Source organism: Urocampus carinirostris, chromosome 3, assembly GCF_059441175.1.
Source record: "Urocampus carinirostris isolate Australia breed hairy pipefish chromosome 3, RoL_Ucar_1.0, whole genome shotgun sequence".
Classification (NCBI taxonomy): Eukaryota; Metazoa; Chordata; class Actinopteri; order Syngnathiformes; family Syngnathidae; genus Urocampus; species Urocampus carinirostris.
In genome coordinates, this window is record NC_142351.1 from 12,756,028 (window position 1) to 12,770,035 (window position 14,008).

At 39.8% G+C, this 14,008-nt stretch overlaps 1 protein-coding gene across 2 annotated transcripts in view; it reads left to right on the forward strand.

The window, feature by feature from the left end:
- Window positions 1–14,008, forward strand: part of LOC148368720 (protein kinase C and casein kinase substrate in neurons protein 1-like) — a 43,990-nt gene that overhangs the window by 23,057 nt on the left and 6,925 nt on the right. For both annotated transcript variants that reach the window (XM_088330740.1, XM_088330741.1), the window contains exons 2-7: window positions 1,361–1,490; window positions 6,082–6,238; window positions 6,609–6,844; window positions 7,196–7,351; window positions 8,559–8,734; window positions 10,922–11,042. In XM_088330740.1, the coding sequence (XP_088186866.1) occupies window positions 1,431–1,490; window positions 6,082–6,238; window positions 6,609–6,844; window positions 7,196–7,351; window positions 8,559–8,734; window positions 10,922–11,042 (906 nt within the window). In that variant the 5' untranslated portion in view covers window positions 1,361–1,430. The remainder of the gene's footprint in view (window positions 1–1,360; window positions 1,491–6,081; window positions 6,239–6,608; window positions 6,845–7,195; window positions 7,352–8,558; window positions 8,735–10,921; window positions 11,043–14,008) is intronic.

The following is a 14,008-nucleotide window of genomic DNA, read 5'->3' on the forward strand; positions in this document are numbered from 1 at the left end:
CGCTCTCGGATTCAGAACACGGAAGTGGATCTTGTGAGCGATGGCGATGTTAGGGACGCAAAACTGGTTGGTAGCCGGGACTGGGAGAGCAAAGCGTGGTCGGGGTCGGAAACGAGTCGTAAGCCAGAACGGGAGAGTAAACGTAGTCGGGGACAAAAAGAGGTCATAAGCCGGGCCGGGAGAGCAGACGTGGTCAGGATCAAAACAGGTTGTAGCCGGAGACAGACGGGAACAAAAACGGGACAGGTGGGAGTCAGGGTCGAAAAAGGCTTGCCTAGTATACACTGAGGTTCGCAGACGGACTGACAGGGGATTGACAGGACTGGGTTTAAATAGTGACAGGGAGCCAATCAGAACCCGCGGGGGTTGGAACCAAATGAGCGGGCACAGGTAAATCACATAAGTAATCATGTCACCTTTTTCTCTATGCATTGCATTATTAATGGTTTATACAGTGGGATTGTTACACAGAATGACAATACAAGGAAATTATTATTATTATTATTATTATACACAAACACACATAGACTGTAAGGCACAGATCAACTAAGTGAGGCAGAGGTCTTTGATGAGGCTTATCCAAACACAAATGGTAGAGGCCAGCTGAAGGAAAAAACTACAGAGAGCAACAGACCACGCTTTCCAGTGCTGATGAAACAGTGAAATTTAGGCAAATTTAAATGATACACACAATACAAAGAGAAATACAACAAAATGTTTTGAGGTAGGGCGAATATAATTAAATAAGATTAAAAGCCATGCTAAAACTGTGTTTTGATCCTCAAACATATCAAAGGTCTCCATGGACTTTTCTATTCTCAAAAATCTTTTCCGTAGGCGGGGACCAAATCAGCTAAATGTTGCCACAAAACAGGTTTCGGTCGTTTCCCCTGGAAATGGTAACCAAACCACATTTTATCGTAGGGAAAAAACAATCTTAAAAAGAATAAGAACAAATTGCATCACATTGAAGTCAAAATGTCAAACGAGTGAGCTTTAAGGTAAATGAAACTGTTATGACTTGAGAAATATGTAAATGCAGTATTATGGAAATTGTATGTAAAGCACACGTAGTAGCCCTGGGTTTGTACAATGGAATGATTGTGGGTCTTGTATGTAATGTCAGTCGGGTTTTTTTTCTGGGACACTCTTGTATAAGCTGTGTGTTCTTGTTCCTTGGGGCCAAAAACTGGATGTATTGCTGAGAAAGCTATTTTTGTCTCACTATTATGAACGTCTCACTGATACGTTTCCTTTCTCTAATTGCATCATTGTACTGCAAGGCCTGCTCAGTTTGCTAGTGATCCCAGGAACTTCCTGTATGTTGACTGATCATATTTTGCCCTTCCTTTTCTTCTAGTGTACGAGCAACCAGGTGCCACTGGAGAGCACAGGTTTGGTGGAGAAAGATCATTGCAACATCAGCAGAAATGTCTGGCTCTTACGATGAAACTGCCGTTGGTGACGACACCATGGACAGCTTCTGGGAGGTAGACCAACAGAAATTGACACCTGCAAGCATCCCTCTGACCCACTGAAATTTGAATCATATTTATTTTAGATGAAAATTGTAATATTTGACAACAATTGTACAACAGACTTCCATTGGTCTAGTGCAGGAGTCCCCGACCTTTTTCGAGTCGGGATTACTTGTGTTATCAATAAACACTAATAGCACCCAGTTGGATATGCATTTCTAAAATAACAACTTAGCATGTTATGAGTAAGTTGTTACTATGTTGATACTTTGTTATTACCATAGCAATAACACATAACTGCCTTGCGGTTTTGCACAAGGAAAAAACATTCCTTGATAAGGACGGATTCCATTTTGTACTGTACCTTGGTCATCCTATACTTGACATATTGTGGGGAAGTGTGGGGAAACACTTATCAAAATACATTGTAGCTGTTAGTAACAGTACAAAAATGAGCACTGCGTATTATTCACAAGGCTAGGTATCGGGATCATATGCATGAGCTGTTTCTGTGGTCTGAGTTGTTCAAATTTCAGGACCTTGTCAAATATATTACAGCTATTGAGCCTTTGCACGTGAAGTCAGTTGCCTTCTCTGGCAGAAGAAGAGACATGATGGACAGCAGGAGGACAGCAGTTGAACAGCAGTTGAATTGAAACATGTACTAATAACCACGACATAAGAATATAACTACCACTTTTTACTACAATGTTTATCTGTATATTAAAACGGAGGGACCGGCAATGGCAGCCCTCAAGTATTTCAGGATTTGCAGCAAACATTTACTACAAGGTATGTTTGATGTATTTCCAATTAATTAAAGGTTAGGTAGGTATGAGGTACTCAATATAATAAGTTAGTTAGTTCTAACTTGCTATGTTAGTGGCTTACCATTGCCATTTTTTACTACGTAAATGAGTTCCTTGGTTGTGATTAACCAGGGCTTCAAAACAGTAATTTTCTGAATATCACATGTATTGAAAACTGTTATGTGCTTTACCTTTGAGCTTATTACGCCGAAATAAACTCCCAAATTGACAACAGATAAAATGATAGACGAACGTTCATAAGAATAAATATTTTCATCATATTTTCAAAAGTGATTTCGATACAAGGTGCAAATGCCTTGTGCTTTACTATTCTATTACATTCCCTAAGACTTAAGATATGTTTGCACGTTGGAAACATTTCATGCAGTGCACTTTTCGGCAAAATGAAGCACAGAAACGTTACAAAAAACTGGTAAGTATCCAGAATTTTAGAAGATTTTAGTTCAGCACCGGTGTATGGGGATACTCAATTTACAATATAGTGTTGCAGATTGTGTGAACTGAACTCAGGTAGACTGGTTGATTTGTTTAGATGTGTAAATATGTCAGGCGGAAGACTGTATCACTTGGTAGCTAGCATTGCTAATGCGATTCCAAGTTTCTCAAAATAGCGCCCTTTGTTCTTTCCCACAAGGTGAGCCACCTCATCCGACAGCTGCAAGATATTGGTTTGACTAGTCATTGCCAATGGTGTTGAATAGGATAGCTGTTGTCGTGTTGTCTATTGTTTACTGGCCTTGTCCAGTGTTTACTTCTGGTTTCTGCCGTCCATCACGGTGTCGCCATGTGGTTAGGTCATGTGTTTGCAAAGGGTCAATAATCTTGTTTAAAAGGTTTGGCAAAATGTTGCCCATTAATGTACAAAAAATGTTTGAAATTCAAGAAAGGGCTCATAATTTAAGGGGATATGGAGAATTCATAATGCCTAGAATTCCCGTTAAGGCTTATGTATGCCTGCTTGTGGTGCAAAACTCTGGATCTGTCTGAGTTTACAAATGAAACAATGGAAAAATATTCACAAGTTTAAACTACTTTACAAACAGTTGGTCTGGTCACAGTATGAACTGCAAGGGTTTTAGTGTGCTCTGTAAATTATGTCTCAGCTGTCCTTCCTTCCTTCCTTCCTTCATTTCTTCCTTCCTTTCTTCTTCCCCTGACCCTATACCTACAGACAAACTCTAGACTGGTAAGGTAACCCTGTGAGTGCTGGAAAAGCGCTAAATACTGACATTTTTAAAAAAGCAAACATCTAAAATGTATCATTGACATCACATACATGTTTTTAGACTGTGAAGAGCCTCAAGTATGCAATGAAAATCCACTCAAGGACAAGGAAATAATGCAAGCCCCCCACATGTAGGTGGAGTTCGAATTAGGAGTCAAAAGACCTTGATATTTTAGTTTTGTGATTGTTTAAAAAATAAAACACCCAGTTCTTTATTCTTTCAGACAAAAATATTAAAACAGGGCGGTAAGATGCTTGGTTTGGGACTGTAAAAAAGCAGGATAACTACATAAACCCATCAAATTGGTTTATTTGAATTCCTCTGGACAGGGTTTTCTTTGTTTCAAGGCCCTCAGTAACAGTTACACAAAGAGCTTCAGTTTTCATGACTCTGAAGAGGACGTATTCTTCGTGCACTACTTGGTCCATCTCCAGATAACATACGCCATTTCATTCTGTGGGGCGAAAGGACGTCAATCTTGCGATGTTTATGCGCAATTGGTTGAGCTGAGCATTGATTTGGTATGCCTTTAAACGAGTCTGCACATATAACTGCTTTCCAGCGTTCTGTAGTGTCTCTCAACTAGAGACTGCACATCCACCATTAGAGCAAAGCCAGTCATACGGCTTGCCAGAAACACATTACACTGCCTCTTCATGACACCTGGTACTGGACTTACCACATACGTTTGAACACACAGTGTCTGTGTCCCTGATTCAATCCTATCCCTTTTTTTCGTCTACCCCTTCAATTCTGTTCGCCTGCTTTTTACACTTAGCAGGGATTAATGTGTGCACGCTCACACTCATGTACACTCACTAACGCAAGCCAATGCCATTGCATAACTAAACATGCAAAGGCATGAGCGTCTCACTACTTCCCCTCCTCTGTCTGACATGCTACATCATGAGATCATCACCCCCTGCAGGCACTGAGGAGGCAGAGACACAGAGCCTGACCCTGTTACATTTTTTCAAATAAAGTTCTTTTTAAGGGTGGCATGACAGAATAAAAATGGATGACACATATTGTACAATCATTTGCGGGATGTCCAGTTCATACCTTGTTTTTTTGTTTTTTGTTTAGTGGTTGAGGTGATCCCCTCTCATCGGATTGAAGCACTCACTAACCTGGAGATGCCTCAATAACCCCTATTGCATAGTTTATTCGCTTTTACAGATTTTTCATAATGTTGTTTTTCAAAATAGGGGTCGGGGGGTTAATAGCAACGCAACACTTGCCAATGAATCCAAGAGAACTGATGCTGAATGTTGAATTGTCTTTTGTCATTGATAGCAACATAGTCAACATTGTTTGCAATGAGTTTAGACATGGCAGTCTAGGATAAACACTTAATACAAATTTTAGAGGGAAAAATAAGATAAATACATTTCAGGATAAATAGGGACAAATATTTACAAAGTAGTGCTTGAGACTATCCTAAGATATAATAAGAGAGCGATGAAAAATAATTGATCAAAACAATAGTGCACTGACAAGTAGTGCAATAACATCTAGCAGCAACAAAAAATCCCCGAAAGTTCAACAAATAATATATAAGGATCCATATGTCAAATCAACTGGCAAGATATATATTTTTCATAGTTTTGCATGCTCAGGGTGGTGATGTCACAACCAGAACGGAATCAGGTCCCAATTGCGTAACGGTAACCACAAGTTTTTGAAAGGAAGAGGAAGGGCTGTGCCCACGATCCGGTGCTCGCTGGACGCGGGAAGCAAGTCGCTCTCACGATCGGATTGTGATCCAAATACGGAAGTGGATCTTCCGCAGCAGGCGATGGCGGTGTCAGGGACGGAAAAACAGGTCGATAGCCGGGACAGGAGTGCAAAAACGTGGTCTGGGTCAGAAACGGGTCGTAAGCTGGGACGAGAAAGCAGACGTGGTCGGGATCAAAAACAGGTCGTAGCTGGAGACAAACGGGGAGATCAGGAACGGGCAGTTGGAAAAATGGGGGCAAAAACGGTACAGGCGGGAGTCAGGGTCAAAAAGGCTTGCCTTGTAACAACAGAGGTTCTCTATTTTTAACTTTTTAGAGTGTAAATATTTGAGTATTTCAGAATAATGTAGAAAAACATGAGACAAATATAGATCAATTGAGCAGAATTATTTTGGTCACATTGCAAAAAAAAGAGCATCCCTGACCCCACACCCCCAACAACAAGGTCAATTTGTTTAAAAGAAAACACCAAAACTGTGGAAGTTTAGATTTAACCTACCCAAATGGTGTTGTTTGTTAATATAGAACATAAATAGGTCTATTTTTGACATAATTTGGAGTGTTTGCTGAGTGTAGTTAAAGGAATCTGTTTATATTTATTATCTCTAACAAAATTACTTTGAGCTCTAAACTTATCTAAAAAAGAAATCACACAGAAACATTATTAAACATTTCTGAAAACCACTCAACCACAGGTTTTTATGAACAGCAAAAAATATTGAATACTGGTGTATCATTTCAATAAATATGATCATGGCTCATAATGTGGTTGATCAGGAAGTAATCAAAGATGGTCTTTTGTGTCCAGGTGGGGAACTACAAACGTGCTGTCAAGAGAGTCGATGATGGTCACCGACTATGCAATGATCTCATGGGTTGCCTGCAGGAGCGGGCCAAGATAGAAAAATCCTATGGGGATCAGCTGACCGCCTGGTCCAAGAGATGGAGACAGCTTATTGAGAAAGGTGGAAATCTGTGAAACTATAAGTTGATTTAATGTAATAAGTTGACATTATAGTAAACACTCAAAAGAAGGAGAGAATACATTGATGGATTTTGAACTTGCAAGGAGAACAGGAGAGGTCTTACCCAAAACCTACCTGTTCTAAAAGGCCCTACCTTGTTCCATTTCTCTTTATTAAAAATCCTTGGTGACAAAAAGCAGATCCACCCTGAAGGGTGTGGAATATCAAAGAACAGCAATAATAATATCCAATAGTAACAATGAGGTAAACAGTACATACTAATCTATATATAATTATATATAACAGATTTAACGTATTAATTGACAAAAAGCAAAGCCAGCCTAACTTTGTATCATTTAACATTTTTCAGGGCCCCAGTATGGTTCTGTGGAGAGGGCCTGGTTGGGTGTAATGACCGAGGCTGAGAAGGTAAGCGAACTGCACCAAGACGTCAAGAACAACCTGATGAATGAGGACGTGGAAAAAGTCAAGAACTGGCAAAAGGAGGCCTATCACAAGCAAATGATTGGAGGCTTCAAAGAGGCAAAGGAGGCAGAGGAAGGATTTAAGAAGGCTCAGAAACCCTGGGCAAAGAAACTCAAGGAGGTGAGACACTAATTCTTTAAAACTTTAAGTGCATTCTTACTGACAAGATGCTTTCTCTGACTCAAAGTTATACATTATACAACCCATATTACTAGGTTTGGAACCAATACAATTGAAATGATCCTTTCAATTTAAAAAAAGTAGTCACATCTTTGCTGTCATATCATATTCTGATGATACTAATAAGTTGGTTGAAAGACTGCCCAGGGAGCCATAACACAGTGTTAAAACATTTGACACAAGAAGTAATCAATAGCAATTTGTGAGTTGGAAACTTTGAGATCAAATTATTCATTGTCTGTCCATCTCAGATCAAATGTGAGACACTGAGCACTCTGTTTGGACATGCAGATGGAGACAGCAAAAAAAGCTTATCACATGGCATGCAAAGAGGAGAAGCTGGCTGCCGCCCGAGAGGCCAACGGCAAGACTGAGGCCTCTGTCACACCAGACCAGCAGAAGAAACTCCATGAGAAAGTGGACAAATGCAAACAGGATTCGCACAAAGTAGGAAAAAAGGAGATTTCGAGTTTTGATCATCTTTGATTTTGAATACATGTGGATGTATTGCAATATTTTTACCATGGATGTTCCATATCATATTTGTCAGGCTGAGACTGATACTGATATTCAACTCTTTAATAGTCATCGATACAATACCCTAATGCCAATGCAAAGAGTACATAATATTTCCTTTCATCTTCAAAAAAAGACCATTATTTATTTAAGACTTTAAAATGGGGGTCTCAAACTCAATTTGCTCGGAGGCCGCTATGGACTAGGCCTTTTGGTCCTGGCAAAGGGGGGCGGCATTGGATTTTCCATTGCTGTCAAATATATTTTTCTCCCAGAAATACCCTCTCTCTCTTGCTTTTTCTCTCTCACTCTCCTTTTTTCTGTCTCCTCCCATGTTTTTCTCTCTCTCTCTGTCTCTCCCCTGCTCTCTCTGTGTCTTTATTCATCTATATCTATCTTTCTGTTCCACTCTGGCACTCTCTTTCTCCGACTCTCACTGTCGTTCTCTGTCTTATTCTCTCTCTCATTCTCCCTCTCTCTCCCTCTCTTTCTTTTGCTCTATCTCTCTTTGACTTGCTCTGACTCTCTTCATCTCTCTCTGTCTTTCCTCGTCTCTCTTTATTTCTCAGACTCTCTCTCTCCCTCTTTCCCTCTCTTTCTCTTTCCTTCTCTCTCTATCTCTATCTTTGTTTACTTAATTGGTCTCATCCTCTGACTCTCTCTGTCTCTCTCTAATGTTGGCGTCTAAACACTAACATTTTGTCTCAAACTGACATGGGTTGCAAATGGCACACGGGCCGTGAGTTGGAGACACCTGCTTTAAATCATACATAAAACAACATAATGTTTTTACTTGATATTGTATTGATCCGTTGCAATTTAATATACATCCAATTTTAGGTTTCTGATTGTTAAATGGCTAATAGTTGGCTACTCTATCGGCCAACAACCGATGCATAAAAAATCTGCTATCGGCACCAATGCCTATGCCTAGTATGGGGATTCCCCCATCCTTTTTCTTCTGTTTAAACAGATCAGGGGATTTTGTAATGGTGGTCTGTGGAGCCCTCTGAGACATTTTGTGATAGAGGGCTATACAAATGAGCATACTTGGCTTAACTATTGGAACACTGGCAGGCTTTCTGATTTTCTGCAATATCTGCTTAAATAGTCACAGTACTGTATGCCTTTGTTCCAGGCTAAAGAAAAGTATGAGAAGTCTCTGGAGGAGCTCAATAAGTGTGCACCTCCCTATATGGAGAGCATGGAGCAGGTGTTTGACCAGTGTCAGCAACATGAAGTCAAGAGGCTGACTTTCCTCAAGGAGGCCTTGCTGGACATCAAACGCCATCTCAACCTCACAGAGAACCAAAGGTCAGCAAGGCGTCAGCAATTAAAACTGAATACGCACACATTTGAACACATCAGCTTGGTCTATCTTCCCAAAAAAGTGTGACCCAGAAACCTATTTTCTTCCCATGTGGTATCCTAATTAGGGTGTTCCAAATCACAGATATGGAAATAGGGCTCGCTTTCCGCTCATCGGTCTTTGAATGTAATTTAATTGATCCAACCAAGTTATTTATGATAATTTTTAAATGTACAGTAGCATACAGCTCTGCTGTGATGCCACAAATGCATCAAGAATTACTAACAAAGTATACTTTGAGTTCTGATGTCTTATTAACTCTTTAAAAAATCCCTTTTACTTTTGATGATGAATCTCTTTCACATGGAGAAGTTATGCTTAATAACAGTAAAATCGTGACTGATAACAAGAATGCTGCATCAAAATGGAAGCTGTGCCTGTTTATTATCACCACTGGGGCGGAAGTGGCTCAGGAGGTAGAACGCTCGTCTTGGGATCAAGAGATCGCAGTTCGAATCCCGGCTCCTCCGTGTTACATGTCGAAATGCCCTTGGGTAAGACACTGAACCCCTAATACCCCCAATAAGCAGGTTAGCGCCTTATATGGTTGCACGGCCGCTATTGGGAAATGTGAAGCACACTGTAAAGCGCTTTGGGAAGTCTTGACTTGAAAAGCGCTATATAAATGCAGATCATTTCATTTTCATTTCATTTCATTTCACTTATATAATGATAAAGATAATGTTAAGTTTTGGGGGTCATGGACCAATGTGGGGAAGGAAGGCAGGGGTGCTTAAGAAGCAGCATTGTATATAATGACAAAAGATGGGAGCAAGTAACAAAGCAACCAGAAAAAAACATAACCAAACGTTGTGGAATGAAATGAAACGAAAACCCAGATGACAATGGCTCTAGAAAAAATAATTACCAGAGTACAACTAATGTTCAAAATTTCCTTTTAAAGGGGTTCTGGATAATTGGGCACCAGTGTGAGATAATTAGGCACCGGTGTGTTCAAATCCCGGTTGGAGCCCTCTGGTGGTAGGAGGTGTGTTAGACCCTTACAGATAACAGAATAATAAAGAATACTCTTCCCCCTTGGTAATTGGTAAACTTCTCCCTCTCATTCATAACAGGAATAAAGTAAGCACCACCCATCACCAAAATAACTGTCAGCATACCAAAATGTCAAAATATATGTGATTCCCCCTATATTTTTGACCACCTGTGCTTGTAAAGGCAATAGTACTTCCATGTGTGTGATGAAGCTCAGCTCATGAATATTTTCTGACTATTAAGTAACTTGGTACTGACAACATGATTATTTAACCCCCCTAATCAATAGAGACCTGTAGCGTCTGTCATAAGGAAGCAGGTCAAATAGGTGATGGCTAGGGTAACAGGGGCCCTTGATAATGCTATGGTAACGAGAGCTGACCATGTCCTCCAGACTTGGTAGAGAGCAGCAAGTGATTTTGTGGGCCGTGTTATGGACTCCCTGTATGGGTCACCTGTCTGCTGCAGTGCACCATACCATACCATGATACTGTATGATAGTATGCTCTGTGACTCTTTTGAAGGACACCAGCAGCTTCGGTTCTAGGTTCTAGCTTCTGGGCCTTCCCTACCGGAGTTCAGGTGTTGATAGACTATAAGAAGTCATCATAGATGTACATACCCTGAAATTTGAAGCAGTGGACTCTTGCTGCACAGGCCTCATTGATGATTAGTGATGCCGAGTCAGCCTTTTTTCCTCTAGGAGTATGACTTCCTTGGTTTGAAGTATGAGGTTTATTCTTAGTATCTGTTGTTCATGAATAATTAAATCCCATTTGAAAGATTGTAGCACTGCAATGTCTTCTGTATTTGAAATAGATTTATCGTTTTTTGCAAGAATCTCAGTGAAACTCTAGAATGTACCAGTCTTAATTCTGGAGTTGACCCCAATGAGAGCTTCAAACATAAGTCTGACTGTCAGGGTTAGGGTGAGTGTAGCCCTCTAGATACTACATTTGAAAGAAAGGTTCTCAATTTGCTCATTGATGTCACAGGCTGTTGTGAAAAATAAAAGCTTCACTTCAGCATTGCAAATATTGTAACATCACAGCGCTCGCAGCTGAAGTCTTAAATAAAACTGTTGGTTCATTTTAGAATTTGGCTGACGTCCACTCGTCTGTTGTTTCTTTCCTCAGCTACGGCAATATTTACAGAGAATTGGAACGTACCATACTGTCAGCAAACACACAAGAGGATCTCAAGTGGTTTAGCAACAACCATGGGCCCGGAATGCACATGAACTGGCCTGCCTTTGAGGTATGACCACATTTTGAATATATATATAACCATTACCAAGTTCAGTCAACTAAAGAATACAAACAAATACACTATAATAATACACTTTTTAAGTCTTCTATGTAAGCGGGGACATCTGAAAACTTACCTTTTAACAATTTGAAATCACGTAGTAAAATCCTCATGTGTTTTTAAAGAGACATTGTGTATTATTTAACACCTCCTAGCGGTAGAAACGACTTCATTCTTTCAACTACAGTGGAACCTCGGTTCACGATCATAATCCGTTCTAGAACCCTGTTCGAAAACCGATTTGTTCGATCACCAAAATCATTTTTCCCATTAAAAATAATGCAAATCGTTTTAATCCGTTCCAACACCCTGAGTGTTTACCTTGAATGTTTAACGTATACATAAAGCTAACCCAGGCTAATCGTACGTCCGCGTTATCGTAATCTTCCGTACGAAAGATTACGCTAACATGAATGTGTAAAAATAAAAAAATCAGGTCGTTTACAAGTCATTTAGCACCCGGGTCTCCACAACAAGTGGTGAGCGGCTCATTGGAAAGGGGGCTCCATTCCAACACCCTGAAAGTTGGGCTCCATTCCAACACCCTGAATGTTTACCTTGAATGTTCAACGTAAACATAAAGCTAACCCAGGCTAATCGTACGTCCGCGTTATCGTAATCTTCCGTACGAAAGATTACGCTAACATGAATGTGTAAAAATAAAAAAATCAGGTCGTTTACAAGTCATTTAGCACCCGGGTCTCCACAACAAGTGGTGAGCGGCTCATTGGAAAGGGGGCTCCGTTCCAACACCCTGAAAGTTGGGCTCCATTCCAACACCCTGAATGTTTACCTTGAATGTTCAACGTAAACATAAAGCTAACCCAAGCTAATCGTACATTCACGTTATCGTAATCTTCCTTACGAAAGATTACGCTAACATGAACGTGTAAAAATAAAAAAAAGGATAAAAAAAGAATTATGAATAGGATTTCTTACCTTTGTGGTGGTCAGCAGAAGGCGCAGGTGGACAGTGGGGTATTCCCTAGCAAGATCAGACTCTTGCACACCTCCTTCATATTTTGCTATTATTTCTTTCTTAAATGCAATAGTTGTACGCACTACTTTTCTTTTTTCACCCGTAGCAACTTTGCTGCTTACACTGACTTTCTTCGGAGGCATAATTAGGGGATAAAACACTTCGTACACCTATATTAAAAGCGAAAGCAAAACTTCCACACGCGATAAGAGTTGGTCACGAAAAGAGCAATCTACACCCGTACGCCGCTCAGCATCCCACCCTATCGTACGCACTCACGCATTACCGGTGTTCGAACTCCGATTTTTTGACCGAACAGCGAAGCAAGAATTTCTCTAAATTTTTGGTCGGACTCCGATTTGTTCGAATTGAGAGGCGTTCGAAAACCGAGGTTCCACTGTATATTGATTTGAATAATGTGCAAAATACGTAACCTAACAGAGAAACACTATTTTTTAATACTCCTAGGTGGAGAAATTTGTGTTTATTTGATATAACCTGAGGCTCACCTTGAGGGAGCTGACATGATTGTCCGCCATATTGCTGCTATGGGTATCCTCAAAAAAACAAAAAAACTTGTGAAAGGCTGGTCAAAAACAATCAAAAAGTAGTGTGGAATGATCACTCTGAGTCTCACTCAAACAGACACAGACACACAAACACATTTTTTTTTAAGAATTAAGAACGCAATTTAGGTGCGCTCATATAAATAAAGTCGATACTTCCATAACCCTAACCCTAACGCTAACCCAAACCCTAACCCTTTGAATCTATAGATTATATTTTGTGCTATTTCCACATCGAGACAATACTAATTAACAACGAAACTGAGATGTGCACGATTATAAAACATGACTTATAAAGAAAATAAGTGGTTTGTCATTTACCTGAATTATTTAATCCATCATGCTCTTAATCTGCAAATCTTTTGTAAATTACTTGTGTCTGTATTTCTCCAATCTTGAACGCAACATACAACTATAGCTGTACAAAATAAAAGCATAATGTATGGCAATTCAGTTTACCTGAGCTGTACATAATATTCAAGGACCTTTTGAAGTAGACCTTGGATTTCCGGCAATGCAATTTTACCTTGATATCGAACTTTTTTTTTTTTTTTTTGTAGAACCTCTCAATGATTACAATTGAATATGGCTTAGAAATATTGGGTCAGTATTTTTAAAACTTGACCACCTGCAACTCCTCCTTAGAATATAAAACAATGCAGCAAAAATGAATGCCAACTTTTTCGAAGATTAAAATGAATAAATTATATGTAAAACTAGAAGGCTGTGTGCCATTATAGCATCACCAAACACTTTTGGGTGGTATTTCTCTTTGGCAGGGTCATTGACACATCAGAATGGAAACCCCAAAAAGAAATACTGAGTTCGGATAGACACTAAAATCCTGGTCATTTTGTTTTCTATTGCTTTTTTTGACATTTTCACCTCTAGAGTGACCTAACTCATTGCTTGTAAGATCGTGATCCTGGCCAAACTTCTTCTGGCCAGAGAGAGTACAATATCTTTCTGGAAAAGCTGCTGTGTCAGCAAAACCCAAATATGCCAAGTCAGCTTTTTGGGGCAGTTTTCACATCTTGTGTGACTGCCTGTGAAAGATGGTGGTCATATCTAAACTCTTTGTCCTTTTCTTGGGTGGACAAACAGACAAACAAACAAACAAACAGATATATATACAGTGGAACCTCGGTTCTCGACCATAATCCGTTCCAGAACCCTGTTCGAAAACCGATTTGGTCGATCACGGAAAATCGCTTTTCCCATTAAAAGTAATGTAAAATCGTTTTAATCCGTTCCAACACCCTGAATGTTTAGCAAGAACGTAAACATGAAGCTAACCCAGGCTAATCGTACGTTCGCGTTAGCGTAATCTTTCGTACGGAAGATTACGCTAACATGAACGTGTAAAATTT